Genomic DNA, 19554 nt, shown 5'->3' on the forward strand with positions numbered 1-19554 from the left:
AAACTACGTCATCACCCCGCGCCTTTGTTGTCAGACGGTAGCGAGGTATCGTCAGAGCTAGCTCGCCTAGTCTCTAATATAGAACGAAAACAGTTTAGGAAATGATTAATTTGACGTTTTGACGCACCAGAATCATCCCGAAGGTGGGATCAGTGGTAAATCAATTCGAAGAATTCGCCAGCGAAGAGGAAGTTTGACAAACAACGAGGTAAACGGAAACTCACTTAGCTAACTGCTGCAATCCACTGCTCTTCTATAACGAAGTGACTGAGAGCTCATCTTCATCACATATGCTACCACCTGCATAACCGTGTCTGGTTTAACTCTACCCGGGCGGATCTATCCGAAGAAGTTCCGGAGTTAAGGAGTAGAATTGTACGGTTTGTTAAACTAAGATTATTTGCTTAGCTTTTCCCAGATGTGGAGTCGGAGTTTTGCTTTTTCAGATGTTTTCAGGAACTATGTGTTTATTTGACAGTGCGAGGAAGTAACCCACACTACGTCGTTTCCTGATTCTGTTTCCTGATTAAGTTAAAACCCCTGTTATGAATACATACATCGGCACAACCTTTGCGCACATATTGCACACAACTGCTTTAAATTTTAATTGAATGAAATTAACTGAGTTAGATTAGAAAATCCCTAAAATTCACTGTTTAATTGGACACTTTTCAGAGATTAGATCATTGGCGTGGTAGTGGCTATGTCGTAGAAAGCATGTTGGTGGTGAAACTGCCAAGCAGAAGGAAGAAAAAGGTTCGTGGATGTAGGGAAGGAGGACAAGGAGGGTTGTTGTGACAGAGGAGGATGCTTGGGATAGTGTCAGATGAAGGAAGATGATCAACTGTGGCGTCCCCAATAAAGGGCAGCTGAAAGGCAAAGTTTTGAGACTCTTTATTATTTATGTGCAGTTAATGTGGAAGCTGTTTATCTGACGCTTTACTTTTTTGACCTTTCCTGGATTTTTCCTTCAATGAGGGTATAATTAGCTGAATATCTGTATTTGGTTGAGTGTGCAGATGCCCAATAGGTGTCCAGGTCTTCTCTGGTAGGTTCCTTCATGTTCCAGAGATTTCCAGAGGCAAACGCCCAGCTGTTGAGTGTCTGAGCTCCTCAGCGCCATGCAAATTCATACTTGCGATAATCAAAAACTCTGCCTTTTGCTTCTTTTATCCCACAGATTCCACATGTCATCGGCAGCAGAGACAGTCGAAAATGCCTCTATTATTTCAGAGAGCACGGCCCATGATGGAAACCGCTTGTGGATAGGAAACATTGATCCCAAAATCACAGAGTGAGTAAAAAAAAAAGTCAGCTTCTGCTTTAACGCAAGCTCATATTTCATCTTCATTGATCCACCAGATATCACTTTAGATAGTGTAAATTATCTACAACACTTTAATCCGTTAGTAATGATTACAGGGATCTTAGCTCATAGTCAAAGAGCCACTGGTATTACAATAGAGCTGTGCCATAGTGAGCATTTTTAGGAGTTAAATGTAATGTTTTCAGCCTCAAATGTGCGAAAGCGCCACTTTAATATGGAGTAACATTTAGTGATGGCTTTTAGTGGGTGATCTGTGGTCACTGTAATAGATGGTATGAAACTGAGGCATTGGTTTGTACCTTCTACCCCATAGAAAGGCAATGTATTGTGTGTCCGTATATGATTGATTAACTGTGTGTGTAGAGTGTGTGTGTGTGTCACAAGCTGAGACTGAGCAGACAGGGCTGGGTGTGTGAAAGAGAGGCAGTGAAGCGCGGAGACCTGCTCGGCTAAGGAGCAGCCATCATTCCTCAATCACCTGCCCTGTTTACTGTTTCTGTGTCAACCTGGCTGTTGTTGTTGTTGGTGTGTGTGTGTGTGTGTGTGTGTGTGTGTGTGTGTGTACGCGCGCGCACAGAAACAGCACACATCAGTTGATGTTTGGGTGGCAGCTGGTAGAGGCTTTGACACCCAGAAGAGTCTTGACAGAGCATCACATGCAAATCCTTTTTGTTCCTCCTTCTTTGTGTTTGCTGCTGAATGCTAAAGACATCCCTGCATATGCTGTGATGAAGAGAAGGTAGTTTTTTGGGGTGAGGGGTGTGTTTGTACGCCTGTGGGGGCTGCTGGAGAATGTACGGGCAGCAGCTCTGGTGGGCGTCTAGACAGGCGTTTCCTTCCCCTTTCCCTGCTCTGCTTCTTCTTAAATGGCCCTCTACTTCTCAGTATGGAGGGAAAACAAGAGAAATGCTCAAGGCCCCCGTTGCTGATTGGGAAGATTAATTAGCTCCGGGATAGCATGCAGTACCCCCTGTGTTTGTCTGGGTGAGCCAAACTCCCTGCAGAGGTGGAAAATAGACTTGAAATGCAAGGTGCTGATGCCACAAGGCAAAATGATTGAACTGAAACAAACTGTTCTCAGCATTTAAAATCAATACAACTTTAAACTGCCCCCAATCTAATTTATATCATTTTATTACAAAAGATGACATATGAGTAGAGCTGGGCGATATAAGATTTTTTCATATCACGATATGTTTTTTTCATTTCAGGCGATAACGATATCTATCACGATATAAGCCAAATAACTATATTTGTAAGATTTAAATGTGCCGTTGCTCACAAGTAAAATGTGAAATAATCAGCAGCTTGTTTTTATTTAAATATTTATTTCCCATAATAAGTTCAACAGGGTAGATGTACTTAAGGAACATGAGACTTTTTCAGATAAATAAAGGCAAATATTGCAAACTACACAAAAGGCAGCCGCTAAAGCGTTTAAGTTTCAAAATAGAACAAACGAAACAGACTAAATTGTCAATTCCACTTAGAAACAAAATATTAATTCTAAAAATAAATCTTAGTTTGTTTTACAGAAGAACAGACAAAACTGACTAACTTTTGTCAATATCAAATAAACTGAGAACTAAAAGGAAATTCTCAATCTCTCCTTGTTGTATAGCTGAGCTTTTCAAACAGTTTTAACAGTTACTTTAGTCTGACAAAAGCCGAATGACGAATTAGCGCTTCCAGTCAGAGACTGAGGCTACGTCCACACGTACACGGGTATTTTTGAAAACGGAGATTTTCCGTTTTCGTTTTAAAAAATAATCCCGTCCACACATAAAGGCAGAAATGAAGGAAAACGCTGCTATGAACATGCCAAAGCAGCAGGTGGCGCTAGATTCCTAACCGTGCAGAAATGTTGGCCAATCAGAAGTCTAGAAGCCTCGGTGGGAAAAAGTAAACAAAGCTGGGGCATAGAAGCAGAACCGAGTCGTATGTGTGGAGGGACAGTAACTGTGTGTATATGTAAGCATTTAAACACTGCAGAGAGTAGAATTAACAGTAACAGTATTGTAGAAATTCATTTCACCGAAACAATAACGTGGCGCACAGTGTGACGTCAAAAAATGCGCACACCTTTGACGCTGCGTTTTCTCCGTTTTTCTAGTCCACACGTAAATGCAAAAACGGAGTTTTTAAAAATCTTCGTTTTCAGTGACCAAAAACGCCGTTTACGTGTGGACGAAAGGTGCAAACGCATAGAAAAATCTGCGTTTTCAAAAATACCCGGGTACGTGTGGACGTAGCCTGAGCATGCACCAGTTTATTGTATTTCCAGACTTGCTTTCGGCACAATTTACAGTGCACGCTACTCTGTTTTTTGTCAGACTCGAAATAGCCGAAATACCTTCACACTACGGAACTTCTTTGGCTCTTCCGTTCGACAATCTCTCCGGCATTGGAACCATCATCTGTTTTCTCTTCGGTAACCTTCGGTCACGCTTGGTTGATTTTTCTAGTCGGCACACTCATTTCCTTCATTACCCGGGCGGTACGGTGGCTGGCTGCTTCCCAAACAAATACACACGTGCGGCTTGGCACTTGTGCTGTACGTAACAAGTCACGTGATGTGACGCTGCGGCTGTGATTGGTTCAGCTCTGCGCTACGTAATTTGGATTGGCTGTTCTTTTTTTCTTTTTCTCTTTTTTTAAGAGGACAAGAGCGGCGAGGTCTATCGCGATAGTTTAATTTTTCTATCGAGAAAAAGTTATATCGCGATACATATCGTTATCGTTCTATCGCCCAGCTCTACATATGAGTAATTTATTCTGTGAGGGTGAAATTTTATTTCTTTGAGCTTGGATCATTTGAAAATACAAAAGTGTGCAAAAGTCTTAAGCCCCACTTGACTTCTTTATATTTTGCTTCCAGTGATACACACTTTGTCTTTTTTTAAGCAGTAGTTCTCCAGGCTTTCTGAAGGTCTTTGAATAATTATTTTTTACATTGCACCCATCTTCAGTCCAGTCCTTGTACCTGGTCGTCCCAAAGGAATTTTTTTTGTTTGTTATGACACTTAACACTCACCTATGAAAAGTTTTAAAAAGGCACCTAACAAACTAGATGAACCAATGTTGTGTCTACACATAACACACAACTTAGAAATGAACCAATTTTAATGTGTATCTTTAGGTATATTGTGACTAGCAGCCTGTCACAAAAGTATATAGTTTGTTCCAATTTCTGTAGTTGAATCTACAAAAACTGCCAAATATAATTGGGTTTGACTTGGAGGAAACAGTATTTTGCAGTAGCAAGGTGATTTCCAAAGAACTATCAGCTGAAAACTTGGCATTTTGATTTTGATCCACAATGCAATACCATCTGGAAAACATTTGAATAGCAGCGGCTTCCCAAAAACACTACCAATGCAGTGAAAGCATACCTGGATAGACAAAGACACAGTTGAACACTGGACTGGCCTCCCCAGAACACAGACCTCAACAGTACTGAAGCAGTGTGGGATCATATTTGACAGAGAACAGAACAAAAGGCAGAAACATCCAAAGAGGAGCTTTGAATATCCTTCAGGAAGCCTGGAGAACTATTCCTAAAGACTTCTTGTAAAATTGTTGCATTTTTCAGTGCTGGCGTTTAGGTGAGATTTAGTTCTGTTTCATGTTTTCAGTGCTGTTTTAGGTGGTTCAGGGTAAAACGTTACACTTAATTTGAATACAGTGAAAAGCAGCACTGTGATTTTGTGTGAAGTCCTGTGCACAGTTCTGTTTGATTATAAGCTTCCCTGTTGAGAGAATTATGAAATTTTCCTATGAGTTCATCTCTTACAATGAAGAGAGAAGAATTTATTCTACGCGTGATAATTAAATTGACCTTTTCTGCTTTTCATCCTGTTCAGATATCAATTGGGTTATGGGGAAACCATGATGTTGTTTCCCTTTTAAATTTTCAGTAAAAATCCCACAGTTCCTGTCACAGTGCTAGTTGTCAGTTGCACGCTCTTTTACTCTTTACAACTGCAGATAGCTGCATTGTCAAACAGTCAAACCCTAGCTCCTCCTCTCCAAATTCTTCCCTTCTGACCTGCACTTTTCTGGACCGAACCTTTTGTCTTATCTTTTTCTGGACTTGACTCACATCCCCCCCTGTCCCTTCCTTCCTCTCCTCTTGTTTCCTAACTCTTGTATCTGTCATACCTGGCTTCTCACCTCCTCTCTTCTTTTGCCTTGTGCTCCTCTTCCTACACCTTTCACCTTGCCATCAATATCCCCTCTCTGAACTTTAGTCTCCATTTGCTCACCTTTCCCTCCCTTTCCTCCCCCTTCTCTTCCCCTCTTCCTCTGGTGGGTTTTACAGCCCCCAGGAGGAGCTCTCCATTGTGGTTTAGCATCCAATAAGGTTCTTAGTGTGTAACCTCTGTTAAAAATACACATATGCTCAAACGTCTAACTATATAGCTTTTTCAAAGGACGGCATAGTTCACTAGTGCACAGTTTTTGTTTACTGAAGTGTAAACAACAACTTAAGTGTAATCTAGGGCTAGATGAGCCACTGTCACATGCGGAGGCTTGCAGGGTGTTGTCTGGGAAAAGCAGAAACTGTCGTCGGTCTAAAGCCCCCCAGGGAGTCGTAGAAGACATTAGTACAACCTGTAGCTTAGAACCTCGCTTCACTCTGAGAATGCCACATCAAGTCCCTTGCACATACACTGCACACTTGCACATTGACATTTTTCTGGTCTCTCACACACACAAACCACTTGAGGATTAAAAATAACAGGCTCCTAAACAATAAAAGGCTGAAGCATTAATTTCTCTTTAACAGTTATACAAAACACCTGGGGTCACTCTGAGGCCTGGACAGTCACACAAGGCAATGGCACCGAATCAAGAACACAGGAGGGCGTCTGTTGGACTCTTTTCTTCGAGCGTTTCAGTTTTTTCCCCTGTGACAGAAGACAAGAACATGTAAACAAAAATAAAATCAATGAATTGCTGAAAATGTTTGGCTTCAACTGTTTGTGCATGTGCACGCTCCTTGGGTTGACACAAAATATTAAAGTATACAAATGTGTAACTGTAACCTTTTTTTTTTTTTTCTCGTAAACTGCTGATTGAGTTGGTTTGCAAACAGTTACGGGTGTTGTCGTCTTTCATACAGTGAGGACTGCTAAAAGCCGTTTCTTTGCCTTCACTCAGGAACATGAGGACTTAATTCTGTGGTGGTTTCAGTGACTAATCAGCCGGGTGATGTGTTGTTTCTTGTTGAGGAGTTTTCACAGTGATTCAAACTTGTTCTTGGACCTCAAACAGTTACTGTAAATGAGTCCATTGACACTCTTAAAAGAAGTCTGCAACAATTTTGCTAATTGATTTCACCATTTCAGTCATTTTTTGAGCCTGACTCACACAGTTGACCCCAGCATCTCGAATGTGTCAGCATATTGGAACTTGGGATGGACACTTTTTCTATTTTCTTCTTAACGAAATGGAAAAGCACGTGCTGCTCAGTTTGTGTTGAAAACAATCAATCAGCCCCGGGGTATTTACAGTAGTGTAGCAGCGAATCTAGTCTCCAAGTGACCCTGAACTCATTGCTCTTTTCTGTACTGTCAAAAGAAATGTTTTTTTCCCATGGCTGCAAATTGCTGGTTAAACGCGCGCGCGCACACACACCTACAATCTCACAAACACTGCATAGCTCTTCAGTGACCACATGTATGCTCATTTGTAGTCCTAAGCAGCGCCGCACAGTCAGTGGAGGTTGTTTGTGCAGATCTCTGTGCTCAGGGGGGATTTTAAGCTTCCTCTGTTTTATTCCCTCATTGTCCTGCTACTGTATCCTCAGCATTGTCTCAGTCAGAGATTTACTGTCACCGGCCTGCCACACCAGCTGGCCTGCTGCTAAAAAGGTGTCAGGGAGAGAAAGCTGTCATTCTCATTAGCCCTACTTGACAGATTTACGGGGGCCAAATACAGCATGGACTGAGACCCTTTTGCAAAATATCAAAGTCATTTTGCCTTCTTATTTCCCATTTTCTGTCTTTACGGAGCAGTCTTTTCTTACACTTTTTTTTTGCTCTCTCTCTCTTTCGCTCTCTCTCTCTCGCTCTCTCTCGACAGGTATCACCTGGTGAAGTTGTTAGAGAAGTTTGGCAAAGTGAAACAGTTTGACTTCCTGTTTCACAAGTCTGGGCCTTTGGAGGGACAGCCACGAGGCTACTGCTTTGTCAACTTTAGCACCAGGGAGGTACGTCCAGCATGTTTATCTGCATATAAATGTCAGTTGTGTTAAAGTTTGTTTTTGGGGTTTTTTAAACCCACAGCATGTGGCTTTGTACACTAGTACATAAACTCAGATGCATGAAATACCAGATTTATCATTTCTAAAAGTAAATCCTCAGTTGGCAGGAGTAAAACGAGTCATTTCATCAATATAGGAAAAATATTTAAACTTAAAGATCTGATGAGAAACAATTTTTATCCACTATGAGTTGGATGTTTCATGAAAATGACCCAAACTGAGTGTAAAAACATTCATGAGTCAACCTGAAGCAGTGTGCGTGTGTGTCCTGTTGAAGTGGGCTTTATAGGGAGCAGGTTTAAGCTTCACAGGTTGTTTTGGAGCGTGCTGTGGGATTGAGATAAGCATCTAGTTTCACAGCTAGTGTCTCTATCAGTGGGATATGAAGCCCTCCCAAAAGGATTATACAGAGGAAGTGTGTGTTTATCTTTCACACTCACACACACTTACATGTAGACACGCTTGGATAAAGAACTGCATTAATATAATTTAGCAACAAAGCCACTTGCACATTTGATTAGATAAAACTGTATTTATTCACACTGCCTCTCATACACACAGCCACACACTCAGACACCTCAGTTATGGCCTTCTGCTGTTATGAGGACTAATGATTTAATCACTCGGATGCAATCATCAAAGCTGATTTTTAATCACGACTTAAAAGCCGCCCCTCTGTCTTTCTCTCTTTTCCTCTTCCTTGTTTTCTCTGTGTTTGTGTTTCTGTGGCTGCATGCAGGAGGCTGAGAGGGCTATCCAGTGTTTAAATGGGAAGCTAGCTTTGTCCAAGAAGTTGGTTGTGCGCTGGGCACACGCACAGGTGAGGGTAAGTATCACGCTCACTCCCAGCATACAATACTGCTCTGAATGTGGCTGACATTTTGGGTTTAATCTGCAGGTATAGAGACTAAATATAAATATTAGATCTGTGCATTAGAAAAAGGTTAGGCTCTCTAATGACCGAAGCGTTGGGAGAAATCACCAAAATATGTGATGGCAGAGGTCAATCTGGCTTAGGGTGAAAGATAAAAATGATCCGCCAGTAGTGGTTTTAATTTTAGTGTTTTTGCTGTCAGAGCCAGTTTACAGAGAGCACAGGGATCCCAGCACAACCAGCATGCCTGTCTGTTAACAATAGAAAGCCTACTGGCGAAGGGTGAAAGGATATCCTGTATAGAGACGAATCACGCCCTACACACACACACATACACACAAACACATGGTAGAAGGGGGTCAAGGTCAACGCTGCCGCCTTTAAGAGAACACGCTGTGAGATAAATCTGCTCAAAGATTTACCTAATAACAGTTCAATCAACCGTTTCAAGCAAAAGTAGTAGCTGTTTATATTCATCCTTCTACAAGTGTTCATTTAAAAAAAACAAAAAAAACAATTTTTGTGCCACTAATAAAAATGACCTTGAACCACTTAAGTAACAATCTCCCAACATCTTTGCCACTCGCCTTAGCTCACATGCACTTTTTTAGGTGCGGTACTATGAAATCAAACATTTCCTTGCATAACTATTGTCCAGTTATGCAAGTCAGTTATGCAGCTTGCATAACTGCTGCATGTAAAAACACTTCCATGCAAGAAGCATCTCTAGCGTAGGTTATACTAACAGGAGAGCACGGTTAATCTTGTGAATAATTTAGTGTACTGTAGTGAGTGAATATAATCAGCTGAACGGGGTCTGGTTCTGACCCCTTTTTTTTCTTCTTTTTTTTAATAATTAGCAGTACGTGTAGGCTAATATAAATAATTCTCAAACTTAATAATTGTTTTATTCTTTTAAAGCTTAAAATGACATATTAACAGTATTTTTCAGGGTCAAGTTGGGGTCATCTTAGATTCAACAGGCCCCAGACTATAGCGTCAGGTTTGTTAATGTGAGGATTTATATGAATAAACAGGTTTTTGACTCTTTGCCTGCATGGCAGGCATACAGTAAATGCTGGTTCCTCTCAGTAAATACCATTTTCTGTCTATCAGCTCAGGCAGTTAAAACGCAGTCTTGGAGAATATTTACCTTGCTGTCCTCTCTGCCGCATACGTGACTAACAGAGTCAGAGAAAGTGCACGTTTTTTTAGGAATTAGTTTTTTAATTATAATTAAATTGTCAGTGGGTTATAGACTGGGGTTGACCTCGGCTTCCAGCGAATGTTGTTGGTATTCTTAAGCTTTGTTCTGTTAAAGTAAGCTAGATATGCGCAACCCCATTTTTCCACTCTGCTGCAGTGTGTTGATGGACGGTCGTGATCATGTGACCCTGCAAACTGTCCTGCTAGACTTGATTGCTATAATTAAAGTTTCACAACAGGGAGTATCTCCGCCTAGCCTGCAGACATGGATTTGCTTCCCTCCTGGCAGAAATGAATTCACACATCACCATTATCATGACCTTTGTGAAAATAAATTAATATTTCAACCACAGTCATCTTCACATTGTTCATCAATCTTTCTCCCTCATGTTGTAGACTCCCCCACATTTTCTTATTGTGAGTTTTAGGCGAGGAAAAGATTAGAGGTTTAAGCATGACCCATGTCGTATGTTCCAAAAAAGATGGCACCGCAACGCTCAACTTCACCCATCACCTCAGGAGCTTTTTCCTAAGAGGTATCTGATCATTAAACCTCCTTCTAAAGCATGCAATATGTGCGCTTTTCCCCTTTCTTAACCTTTGTTTGATGCATAATTTCAAGGGTTATGTTTCTTATTAGCTACAGAGATTACAAAATGGGGTCAATTGCAGATCACTGCCAATTCCAGTGAAGCCGGTATACTGATATTTCAAGTGGACTAGTCTGTGAAGTGCGAGTCACTAATTTTCGCAGTCCCGTCTTTGTGAGCAATCTTCCACTGATGGAGCCGGCTCAGGTCAAATTAAAAATGAATTACATTTTTGCCAGCCTGTCTTCATTGAGTCCAACCCAGGAGTGATGTGCTGGGATATGTGAGTCACAGACAGGTGGTGTTGAAGTTATCCAAAGCTTTGAAATGGAGGGAATTACTCTGATGATCATTTATTTAAGGATGTCCACAATCCTCAGATTTCCAAACCTGCAAATGCAACTGTTAAAGATGGCGTATTTTATACCCATACTTATATAAGTAAGCTTATCTATGATGCATGCCGCCTTTGGAGATGAAATGATTTGTGTGGCTAAAAGGGTGCAGTGCTAATTTATCAGCTTATCCTAGTGAGCTTAGTTAGCAAGTGCAACACACAAACACACTTATCAGCTTTATGCTTGTGTCAGGGCGCCTGCCGTGACCCTACCTGTAACTGAGTTACCCAGTTGGATGAGTAAAAAAAAATACCCTCACTCGGAGCTGATCTGAGGGTAAACTATTATTTTTTTTAATACCAGGTATGCAAGTTTTCTTTTTAATGCTGCAAAGTGGAGCATTTTAGCATGGGAGTCTTTGGGGTCTCATTCCTTTTTCGAGCCAACCTCAAGTGGCCACGAGAGGAACTACGGCTTTGTACACTTCTTCTTGGCTTTATTTGTTTGTACTCCGTGTTGTGTAATAGGCTTTTACTTTTAAAACAACTTGATATTTTAAAAGTAATCTATTACATTAAAGCATCATGTATGCATTAGTTACTCGTTTGCTTTACCAGAAACAATAAACGGTTTTCATTTAGTTTGTGCGTGTTGATTATTCATCCTGAGCGTGTGAAGTCTTCTTAGTATATTGAGTTTACTTCATGATATTTCCAGCACCTCCTCAACTATATTACCACCCGGTTGGGTGAACTTGTTACTTGTTAGAAAGTAAAAGTTATTGGTGTCATATTGTAAGGTGATACATCCAACACTGAATGAATTTACAAAACAAAAGTTTAACTACATTTGCTATGCATTTCTCACTTGTCAGCCAATTATAGTGCAGTAATTTAGATATTTAGTTTTATTAACCTAATTTAAAATGCTATCTCCTGAAAAACAAATTTAACAACCCAAATTTAGCTTTATTTGCAGGTTTTGGAGTGTTTTCAGATTCAGTGTGCTCTTATTGGCTGCATTCAGATCTCTATGCATTCCAGCCACATGCCTTTAGGAATAGGTGGAAGGGAAGGGTCCTGGCTGGTTGCATGGTCATTGTTTTTACTCTTATTCTTGGCTATACATGTTGTTTATTTCATGGGACTGTATGTAGGAATGTGTGTGCGTGTGCTCTGCTGCATTTATGTAACTTCATGTAATGTCATGTGAGTCTGTCTCGCTTCCACCGGCTGAACTTCGCCAGATGGTTTCCAAACGTACTGCACACGGAAACTGCTGCGCCAAGCGCTGGAGCTTATCATTACCCATCATGTGACTGTTACTTTGTTTAGTTTTTCTTTTTTCTTTCTTTTTTTTCTCCACAGGTTTCAGTTTTGGCTGTTGGAGATGTTTGGAAGGTGGTTTTGAAAGGAATGAGTGCACGCGTTGGTTGTTGCTCATCAGCTGGTCCCACTTTTATCCTCGATCATCCCTTAGGGTGTGATTACAAGCCGGACGTGCTTGCTTGCTGCTTGGTTACTGTCTGTTTGACCGGAAACAAACAAGATCAATACTGTAGTTTAGTAATGTTCATATTTGTGGGAGAAAACTGGAGCTGACTTCAGAGACCTGCTGTTAGTATTTATTAGAAGGTCTGTTGTTTTCTAAATGTCTGCCTTATTTTATTTGGCCCTGTTCAAACTTAGACCTAAAATGTATCTCAGGGGTAAAATGCTGTTAAACTGATATTAATGATTAGGAATTGCTTGTCTTTTTAGAAAGTTAAAGTTTGATTGATGTGTACTGTGAGCTGTAATCTATATCACAGTCCACATTATATCTTTAGGACATATTCAGTCTCTTCCACTGATTGTCTGCTTCCCTGTATCTTGTGTATCTTCTGCCATTACTTACTCTACTTGTTATTTTACTCCTTCTGTTTATCTCTTTTCATCTGTCTGTCCATACACGTTTCCATCATTGTTTGTGTGGGTCTTTGTTTGTTTGTTTTTGCCCACGTATGTTGTTTACAGAGGTTTGAAGGTTTTCGTAATGACAAGACGATGCCTCCCAGCCTGGAACCGTCATGCAGCGGTTCAACAGAGGATGGATCCATAACAACCAACCACCTCAGGTTGGCATCAACAGCAGACACACACGCACACATATAAACTTTCTGCTGTTGTATCAGGTTTTGTTTTTTCTCTGAGTGTGTTCACATATGAGCTGAAGGCCTGAACTTTTGTATTTGAATGTATTTGAATTGGTTTCTACTCTGTCGGCACCCAGTGCAAAGATGAGCCAGTGGGCATCGAATTGCCTTCTTCTTTCTCTACCTGTCAGTCTTGCTTAAACCTAAGAAAGAATTTCTAGCAGTGAGAATGCTGCTGAAGTTTACCGTCTCCTACTACAAGAGAGAGCTCCAACTACTAAAACCTGAGCCTCATAACAGTTGCCATCCTCAGAGAAACTTTATTGCATTGAGAAGGTGATAAAATGGCAATAAGACAGTCTGCTACCAGTCAGCCTGTGATTGAACTGGATTAAGTTGGCATGTACACATGCAGTCTATATCTGATTAACTGTGATAAATCGGTGAAGATCACTAATCTGGTGCTATCTCCTTCAATGTAAATGCACTTCAACTGCTTACATTCAGAGTCTAGCAAGAACCTCATAGATCCGAAACAGAAATTCAGATATTTCTGTTTATCTATTAACTTTTACATAGGATTGTAACCAGTTGGCAACCAGTTGAGTCGTGTCCCCAACTGCAAAGAGACCAATTGCAGACGAGTTGCAACTGACACCAGTGTGATGGCAACGTTATAAATTAAACAGCAGTTATTTGCAAGCCTTCTCCGATCTGTCTGAGAGTAACTGCACTCAGTCCGAGTCAGACTGCGATTGTTTGGAGGCAGGTTGCCTTCCACTCGGTGACCTATGCATTGATTGAAAGTGGGCACCCATAGGTTAGGGTGTTGAATGCTTAAGCTCTGGGTGACCAGTTGGTTGTTATAACTACTTGCAGGGGGTCACTGAATGGAAAAAAAAAAAAAAAGTAAATGCAATCAGTAGAAAACACTTGTTTATTTTTTTCCATTCATTCTTTTCCACTCATCCAACTTTGGGGGGAGGGCTGGAGAAACCCATGAAGCATTTCACCCACTCTGTGAGTGTGACCTTTTGTTACATCCACGATCATGTCTATCTTCTGACATACTGTAATTAAACCTTAATTAACCAAGCCAGCACAAATACATGAAAAACAGAAGTTTCAGACATATTTTGGACCGCATACGGGCCTAATGTTATCTCAAGAGCTGTTCTCTTTCTTTTAGTGTAGTCCAAGTACCTTCTGAAAACATTCACATTTAATGAAACATCCATTTTAAAAACAGTCTGAGATGTCTTAAGAAGAAAAAAAGAGCTATTTCAACAATGTTCCTCAGTTTTTCCACATTCAGTTGGTCTGCTGTAATTATACTTGCATTACAATTTTACAGATCAAAGTGGATCTAATAAAAAAAAACACGCAAAACGCACACGCTTGAAATGAAACAATAGTATTTTACTCATTTATGATTGAAATAATCATTTATGATTTAGAAAAAGTTTAGCTATCCTCACAGCTCCACCTCTCCAGCAAGAGCAGTGCAATTTGTTAAAGAAAATGAGTTATTATTAGCTCCTCAGCCATTCTGATACTTTGTAAAGCTGTCCAGCAGGACTGGATTTGACCCTTTGCCAGGATGCATGTCTGACACCTCTGCTATAAAACATTCTTCACGGTACTCAACTGTGGTGCTGAAATTATTGAAAGACCACATTGGTTCCAAAGACATCAATGGAAGTGTTGAAATTCTGTCCGACTCCAAAGTATGCCATTATAGCAGCCACATTTGCAGCCCTTATTCCCATATACACACTTGCAGGTCAACCAATTAAATAAATAAAGCGCTGTTAAGTCACTCTGTGGCGTTTTCGCCTCCTACTGAGGTAATCCAGCCTAGAGTCACAGCAAAACGTGAAATACACAGCATGAATTTTATGCAGGCTACTCAGTGAGTATACATCCCACTGGCAACCAAAAAAAGGCAACTCTTGGACTTTAGCCTGAACTATGATATTTTCCTTTACTATTTTGGGGCCTTTTTAGCCTTTATTTTGATGGGATGTTGAAGAGAAGACACTCAGCAATTGGCCTCACGGTGGATTCACCTTACCATTGTGAGGTAAAGCAGTGCGCTGATCAATGATCTTTTCCTTAACATAAACAACAGTTTTAGGGGGATTAATAATGCATTTGCAGCCTATTTAAAATAAGACAAATGGAGTGTAAAAACGGTCAAATGCCAAATTAGGTTCCCCGGAGTGAGCAGACTCACTGAGCAGTGTTTTTTACCCTTTAAATGTGGAAGCTGTTAATTTTGTGTAAATATGTCGTGGTTGAAAAAAAAAAGAAGTAATTTCATGTTGTTGTGCAGGAACCTCTCATCTATCTGCTGCAAACCTCAAAGTCACTCTATCCACACAGCACAAGAGAGGAAATATACACTATAGCCCTCTTTTTTTCCCTGATGGCCCCTCTATTGTTTTCCTCTCCAGTTTTTTTTTTTTTTTTTTTTTTTCTACTTCTCGCGCATACTCATTCCCTCATTTCCCCACCGCCTCCCCACAAGCACTGCAATTTTTTCCCACAATCTTATCTCCTCTGCTTCTCCAAATTCTGTTTCACCATTTAAATAAAAGTAGTCCTCTGTTTCACTGTTCATTCTTCTGTATTTTATTTTAAACCTGTCCACCCCCCTCTCAGTAAGACTGCTATTACCTCCTCTTTCTGTCCCCCAGAGTCTGTCCATCAGTCCTATTTGTCCCTCACACTCAGTATCAACACTAGTATTTCCCCCCCAGCCTCGCTGCTAACACCTCCTCTCATTTTTTCCTTCTTCCTCCAGCACGAGTGCTAAGATCCGCGCCATCGAAGCCAAGCTCCAGATGATGGAGGAGAATCCAGACGATAGCTACTCAGGCCCGTCTGCCTACGTTTACAACAAGCCGCCGGAGAGGAAACGCTGGGAGCCCTACTCTAAATCACACCACAGCAACCAGAGCAGGCCCCGCAAGTTCAGGAGATGACCCATCCTCCCACTTATTCTATCCCCAGCCACCCACCCCTTCCTCTCTAAACCCAAAGCCAGCGTCTACACCTCAGCCCCCACCTCCACACAAACAGTTTCCACATTCAGTACTTTCGACTGTCCGATGTGGGGAAAATAAAAACTCTCGAAGGTGAACCCTGACTGTTAAGGAGTAACCACAGCCATCATGGACGGCACCCAAAATGGGTTTTGGGTTGTTTTTTTTTAATTATTTCAGGTCTCAGAATCATCGGTCGTTATTTAGCCGGACATGTGACCCAAACCTGGCTGACGTGCAGGTCGGGCCTCTCGTCGGCCTGCCTCATCACGATTTGCAGCGATTGAACCAGTTGAAAGTGTTAAGCGGTGTAAACGCTGCTTCTCGTTTTGTTTTGAACACACATCTTCTAACTTCCAGATCACATTATTTAATTAAGGAATATGTTTCTTTTGGAGGGCGGGTTGGGCTTCGGTTTGTCCTAATTGGTTACTATTAATGGAGTGTAAAAATAATAAGCCACAAGCCGCTTAGCGACTCTCACTGCGAGTTTTAGTGTGTGTGTGTGTGTGTGTGTGGGCGCGCTTGATTTCTCCCCCCTTTGTTCTTTTTTTTTGTTTGTTTTTTTTCTTGGATCTAATTTTATACGACTGTTTTTAATGACTTTTGCGTAGCATTTAGATCCATCCCTGGTCGCATTCTTGTTATTTAAAATTCTCAATTAAAGGTAAATAATCACTTCGCTCCTGTGTTTTTCATGTTGATGGTGTTCTTTGTTGCCATTAAAATATTTTGTTTCCATTGCCCAAAAGCTCCCTCTCCTCACCACATGTAACCCTTTCGTTTTGGGGGTTTTTGTTTGTGGAAAATCAGCCATCATGGATCAAATCATTTATTTATTACCAGAAAGAGCATCTATGTAACAACATTATCCACAATAATCATATAGTCTTAGCTATTGTAGCCTTTTGAGGCTCACTTTTCCCACTCTGGTATGATGAATATTAAGTAGTTTACTATTTTTGTGCAGTTCCTGTAAATACTTCCAATACTTTGTAGGCCTTTTTGTAAGACTGATTAATGTGGACACATTTTCTTTATTATAAATTGCATTTTTTTTTTCATTTCATTTTTTCTTTATTGGAGTTTGAGGCTCTTATGATTTTTTTTTTTTGATTTTTTTTTTAAAAGAAAAAAAAGAGACGAAATCCTGATGAGACTGTAAACTGGATTTAATTGGCAGATGATTGGATTTGCTGGCCAAATGGCCTTTTCTGTTTTTGTGAGGTTACCAAGTAGGAACTGTTGGTCTACAGCTCGCAGCGGGCTAATTGTTGGAGAAGACGGAAGAGCACAATTTCGTGCAGACCGATGGACCAAATCCTACCTCTTGACATCACTCAGCTCTTCGTGGGATTTGTTTGTTGCTGTAAAATCATTCATGCGGCTGCAGAACATTTGTGAAATCCATTACAGCATTTTTTAAATTCTATTTTTGTTTTATTTTATTTATTTATTTTATTTTCCTTGCCTGTAATTATCTGTTTTCAATAAAGGGCCCACTGGATAAATATATCCTTTTTAGTTCATGGATACACATTCGGGTGTATTTTTTTTCTTCTTTTTTTAAACGCTTGGATCATTTTTGATGGAATAATTCCTGAAGTGTAGATTTACAGATAATCATGGATCCGCTGTGGAAAGCGGGATGATTGACATATCGATCTAAACTATTGTAGGCTCAAACATATCCTGTAATTATAAAGCTCAGCCTTTTGTTTAATGGCTCCCTGAGTTTCTGTCAGCGTTTAGATTCAGTTACATCAGCTCCTATAGTTTATGTATTTATGTATATGTCTTTATACTTTTGCATAATTGTATTAAGGATTTACATTAAAAACAAACAAACACATTAATCTGTGGATTTAAACGTAGCGCCAGCTGTGTTTGAAAGATCTGTAAATCGTGAATATTTGCCCTACTAATATACATCTTTTAACTTATTACTTAAACATCGAATTTATTCTTATTTTTTAATGAATTTTAACTTCAACCAGTTTTATTTTATAAATACATGATGCCTTGAATCGCAATATTTATGTTCTTTAAATAACTGCAAGCATAGCGACAACTGGCATAAAATTATCCAAAATATTAACGGAATTATATTTTGAATCATGGAGTTGAATTAAATTCAGTCTCAAAATTGTCTTCTCTTTAATAATGACTTTTTTTTTATTTTTATATATATATATATAAATGAGTAATAAGAACATACATATGGTTTTATCCGCATATACACAACAATCAGCGTGTATATAACAAAAACTTTGGTTTTCGAGCGCAAACTTGTGCGTTAATTGCCGCATTGTTGTCCGCGGTCAACGCCAGCTGTATATTTCCAGTAGCAAATAAATGACAATCATATAAACAAGTATAATTTTATTTTTTTCCCTCTGCTGCTATAAATGTCTAAGATATCAAACATCCACCAGCAGAGCTTTGAGGAATCAGAACTGTTCCGAACTGCGCGTCCAGCCTTCTCACGCACATGAAACTCTTTACTCGCCCTCCCCCTTCTTTAACTATAAGGCAGGCCAGAGTCTCGCACAACTTTCACTGCAGCTCTGCAGAGACACTCAGGTTCTCCGCTCGCCTGTGCAGCCCCGCAGGTCTCTGCTGAACCTCAAAAGCTTTTCTTTTTGGGGGGAGTTTTTACGAGGCGCCTCGATTTGATTCACTTCCTGTGGTCGGACCCCCGATCAGAAAAGGGAAAGAGAGAAGAAGAAGACAGAGAGAGAGAGAGACAAGGGCAAACGTAAGAAATCTGTTGTGAAGAGCAGCAAGCAAAACTCTCCGGCGCTGCGTGGCTGCATCACTGCCGTGACAGACCGTGTTCGTGCTTTAAAGAGACACTTTTCTGTAAAACAAAAGTGCGCGCCACAGTTCATTCATGGTACGGATATAACTGTTTTTCCCCATTTTTTACTTTTTTGTTTTCTTTTTCTTTTGTTTTTCACGCCCATCGCCGACTATTCTCCTGATCCCAGACTCTGGAAACTCTGAGACGCCAGGGGTTCATGTACTGGAAAAATGAAGTGTTGTCCCCTCTTTCAGAGGGAAATAAAATTCTGTCCGAAGGAATCCCAACAAAGCAGGTACTGACACGCAATGTTTGGGCCTTTTTTTAAAAAAAGGTTTAAAATGACTCTACTTGCAGCTAGTCATATGTGCAGTGCGGATGCTATACTAGGCTCTAGCTTTACTGTGGGATATTTACAACATGCCAGTTTCTTCTCTCACTGAACGGGACGGACGGCAGAAGCGCGCAGTTTCTTTGGCAGCCCCCCGGGGAGGGGATCGTGCGGGGATTTTTATTTTTTTGTCTCTCCGCGATCTCACAAGAATCATGTTTCTTGTGTGTATGTGGAGATCAGCTGCACGCGCTTCTTCTGCGTATGAATGGCGTGATTTGCTGTCCGTGAGCCTCTCGAGCGCTGCCAACTCGCGTGAAGAGAATTAGATTTTAATTACAGCCATTAAAAATCAAATTTGCAATTCTTTGGGTGACCGTTGCCTTTTTTCCACCCTGATTGACAGTTGAAATTGACACTCCGTGTCCCTCTTATCCCCCCAGCGTTTCAAGCTATTTGTAATTACAGGTAGTCCCCCCCACCGAAAACACACACACACACACACACACACACACACACACACACACACACACACACACACACACACACACACCACTCCACTCCCCAACCTCCAGTCTCGTGTCCTGGATTGCGAAGAAAATACTATTATTCTGAGAGGCATGGGTTAAGGGCAGG

General features: G+C 40.6%; 2 protein-coding genes across 7 annotated transcripts in view; both read left to right on the plus strand.

Annotated features, from left to right (window-relative positions):
- The first annotated feature begins 18 nt into the window (after positions 1-18).
- Positions 19-17319, plus strand: rbm18 (RNA binding motif protein 18). Of its 5 annotated transcripts, none has more exons than XR_006055401.1 (6): positions 19-208; positions 1181-1294; positions 7415-7541; positions 8335-8421; positions 11971-12719; positions 15544-15592. XR_006055401.1 is itself a non-coding variant. In XM_005941823.3 (6 exons), exons 2-6 carry the CDS (start codon positions 1188-1190, stop codon positions 15722-15724), a joined length of 603 nt encoding a protein of 200 aa, XP_005941885.1. In that variant the 5' UTR covers positions 23-208; positions 1181-1187; the 3' UTR covers positions 15725-17319. The 5 variants fall into 5 exon arrangements, 4 of the variants coding, with proteins under 4 accessions (XP_042084408.1, XP_005941885.1, XP_014195395.1 ...); XM_005941823.3 differs by having other exon boundaries at positions 23-208; positions 12619-12719; positions 15544-17319; XM_014339909.2 differs by having other exon boundaries at positions 24-208; positions 8335-8415; positions 12619-12719; positions 15544-17319.
- Positions 17320-18218: 899 nt separating this feature from the next.
- Positions 18219-19554, plus strand: part of lhx6a (LIM homeobox 6a) — a 12233-nt gene continuing 10897 nt past the window's right edge. The window contains exon 1 of one of the 2 annotated variants that reach the window (XM_042228478.1): positions 18219-18882. In XM_042228478.1, the coding sequence (XP_042084412.1) occupies positions 18805-18882 (78 nt within the window). In that variant the 5' untranslated portion in view covers positions 18219-18804. The remainder of the gene's footprint in view (positions 18883-19554) is intronic. The other variant, XM_005941826.3, reaches the window with a different exon arrangement.

Source organism: Haplochromis burtoni, unplaced genomic scaffold, assembly GCF_018398535.1.
Source record: "Haplochromis burtoni strain Fernald_Lab_line unplaced genomic scaffold, NCSU_Asbu1 Contig_325, whole genome shotgun sequence".
NCBI lineage: Eukaryota > Metazoa > Chordata > Actinopteri > Cichliformes > Cichlidae > Haplochromis > Haplochromis burtoni.

Coding starts and splice junctions, on each gene's coding strand:
- rbm18 (XM_005941823.3), top strand. CDS start 1,188: ATGTCATCGGCAGCAGAGACAGTCGAAAATGCCTCTATTATTTCAGAG. Junction 1,295..7,414: donor ATTGATCCCAAAATCACAGA/GTGAGTAAAAAA, acceptor CTCTCTCGACAG/GTATCACCTGGTGAAGTTGT. Junction 12,720..15,543: donor ATAACAACCAACCACCTCAG/GTTGGCATCAAC, acceptor TTCTTCCTCCAG/CACGAGTGCTAAGATCCGCG.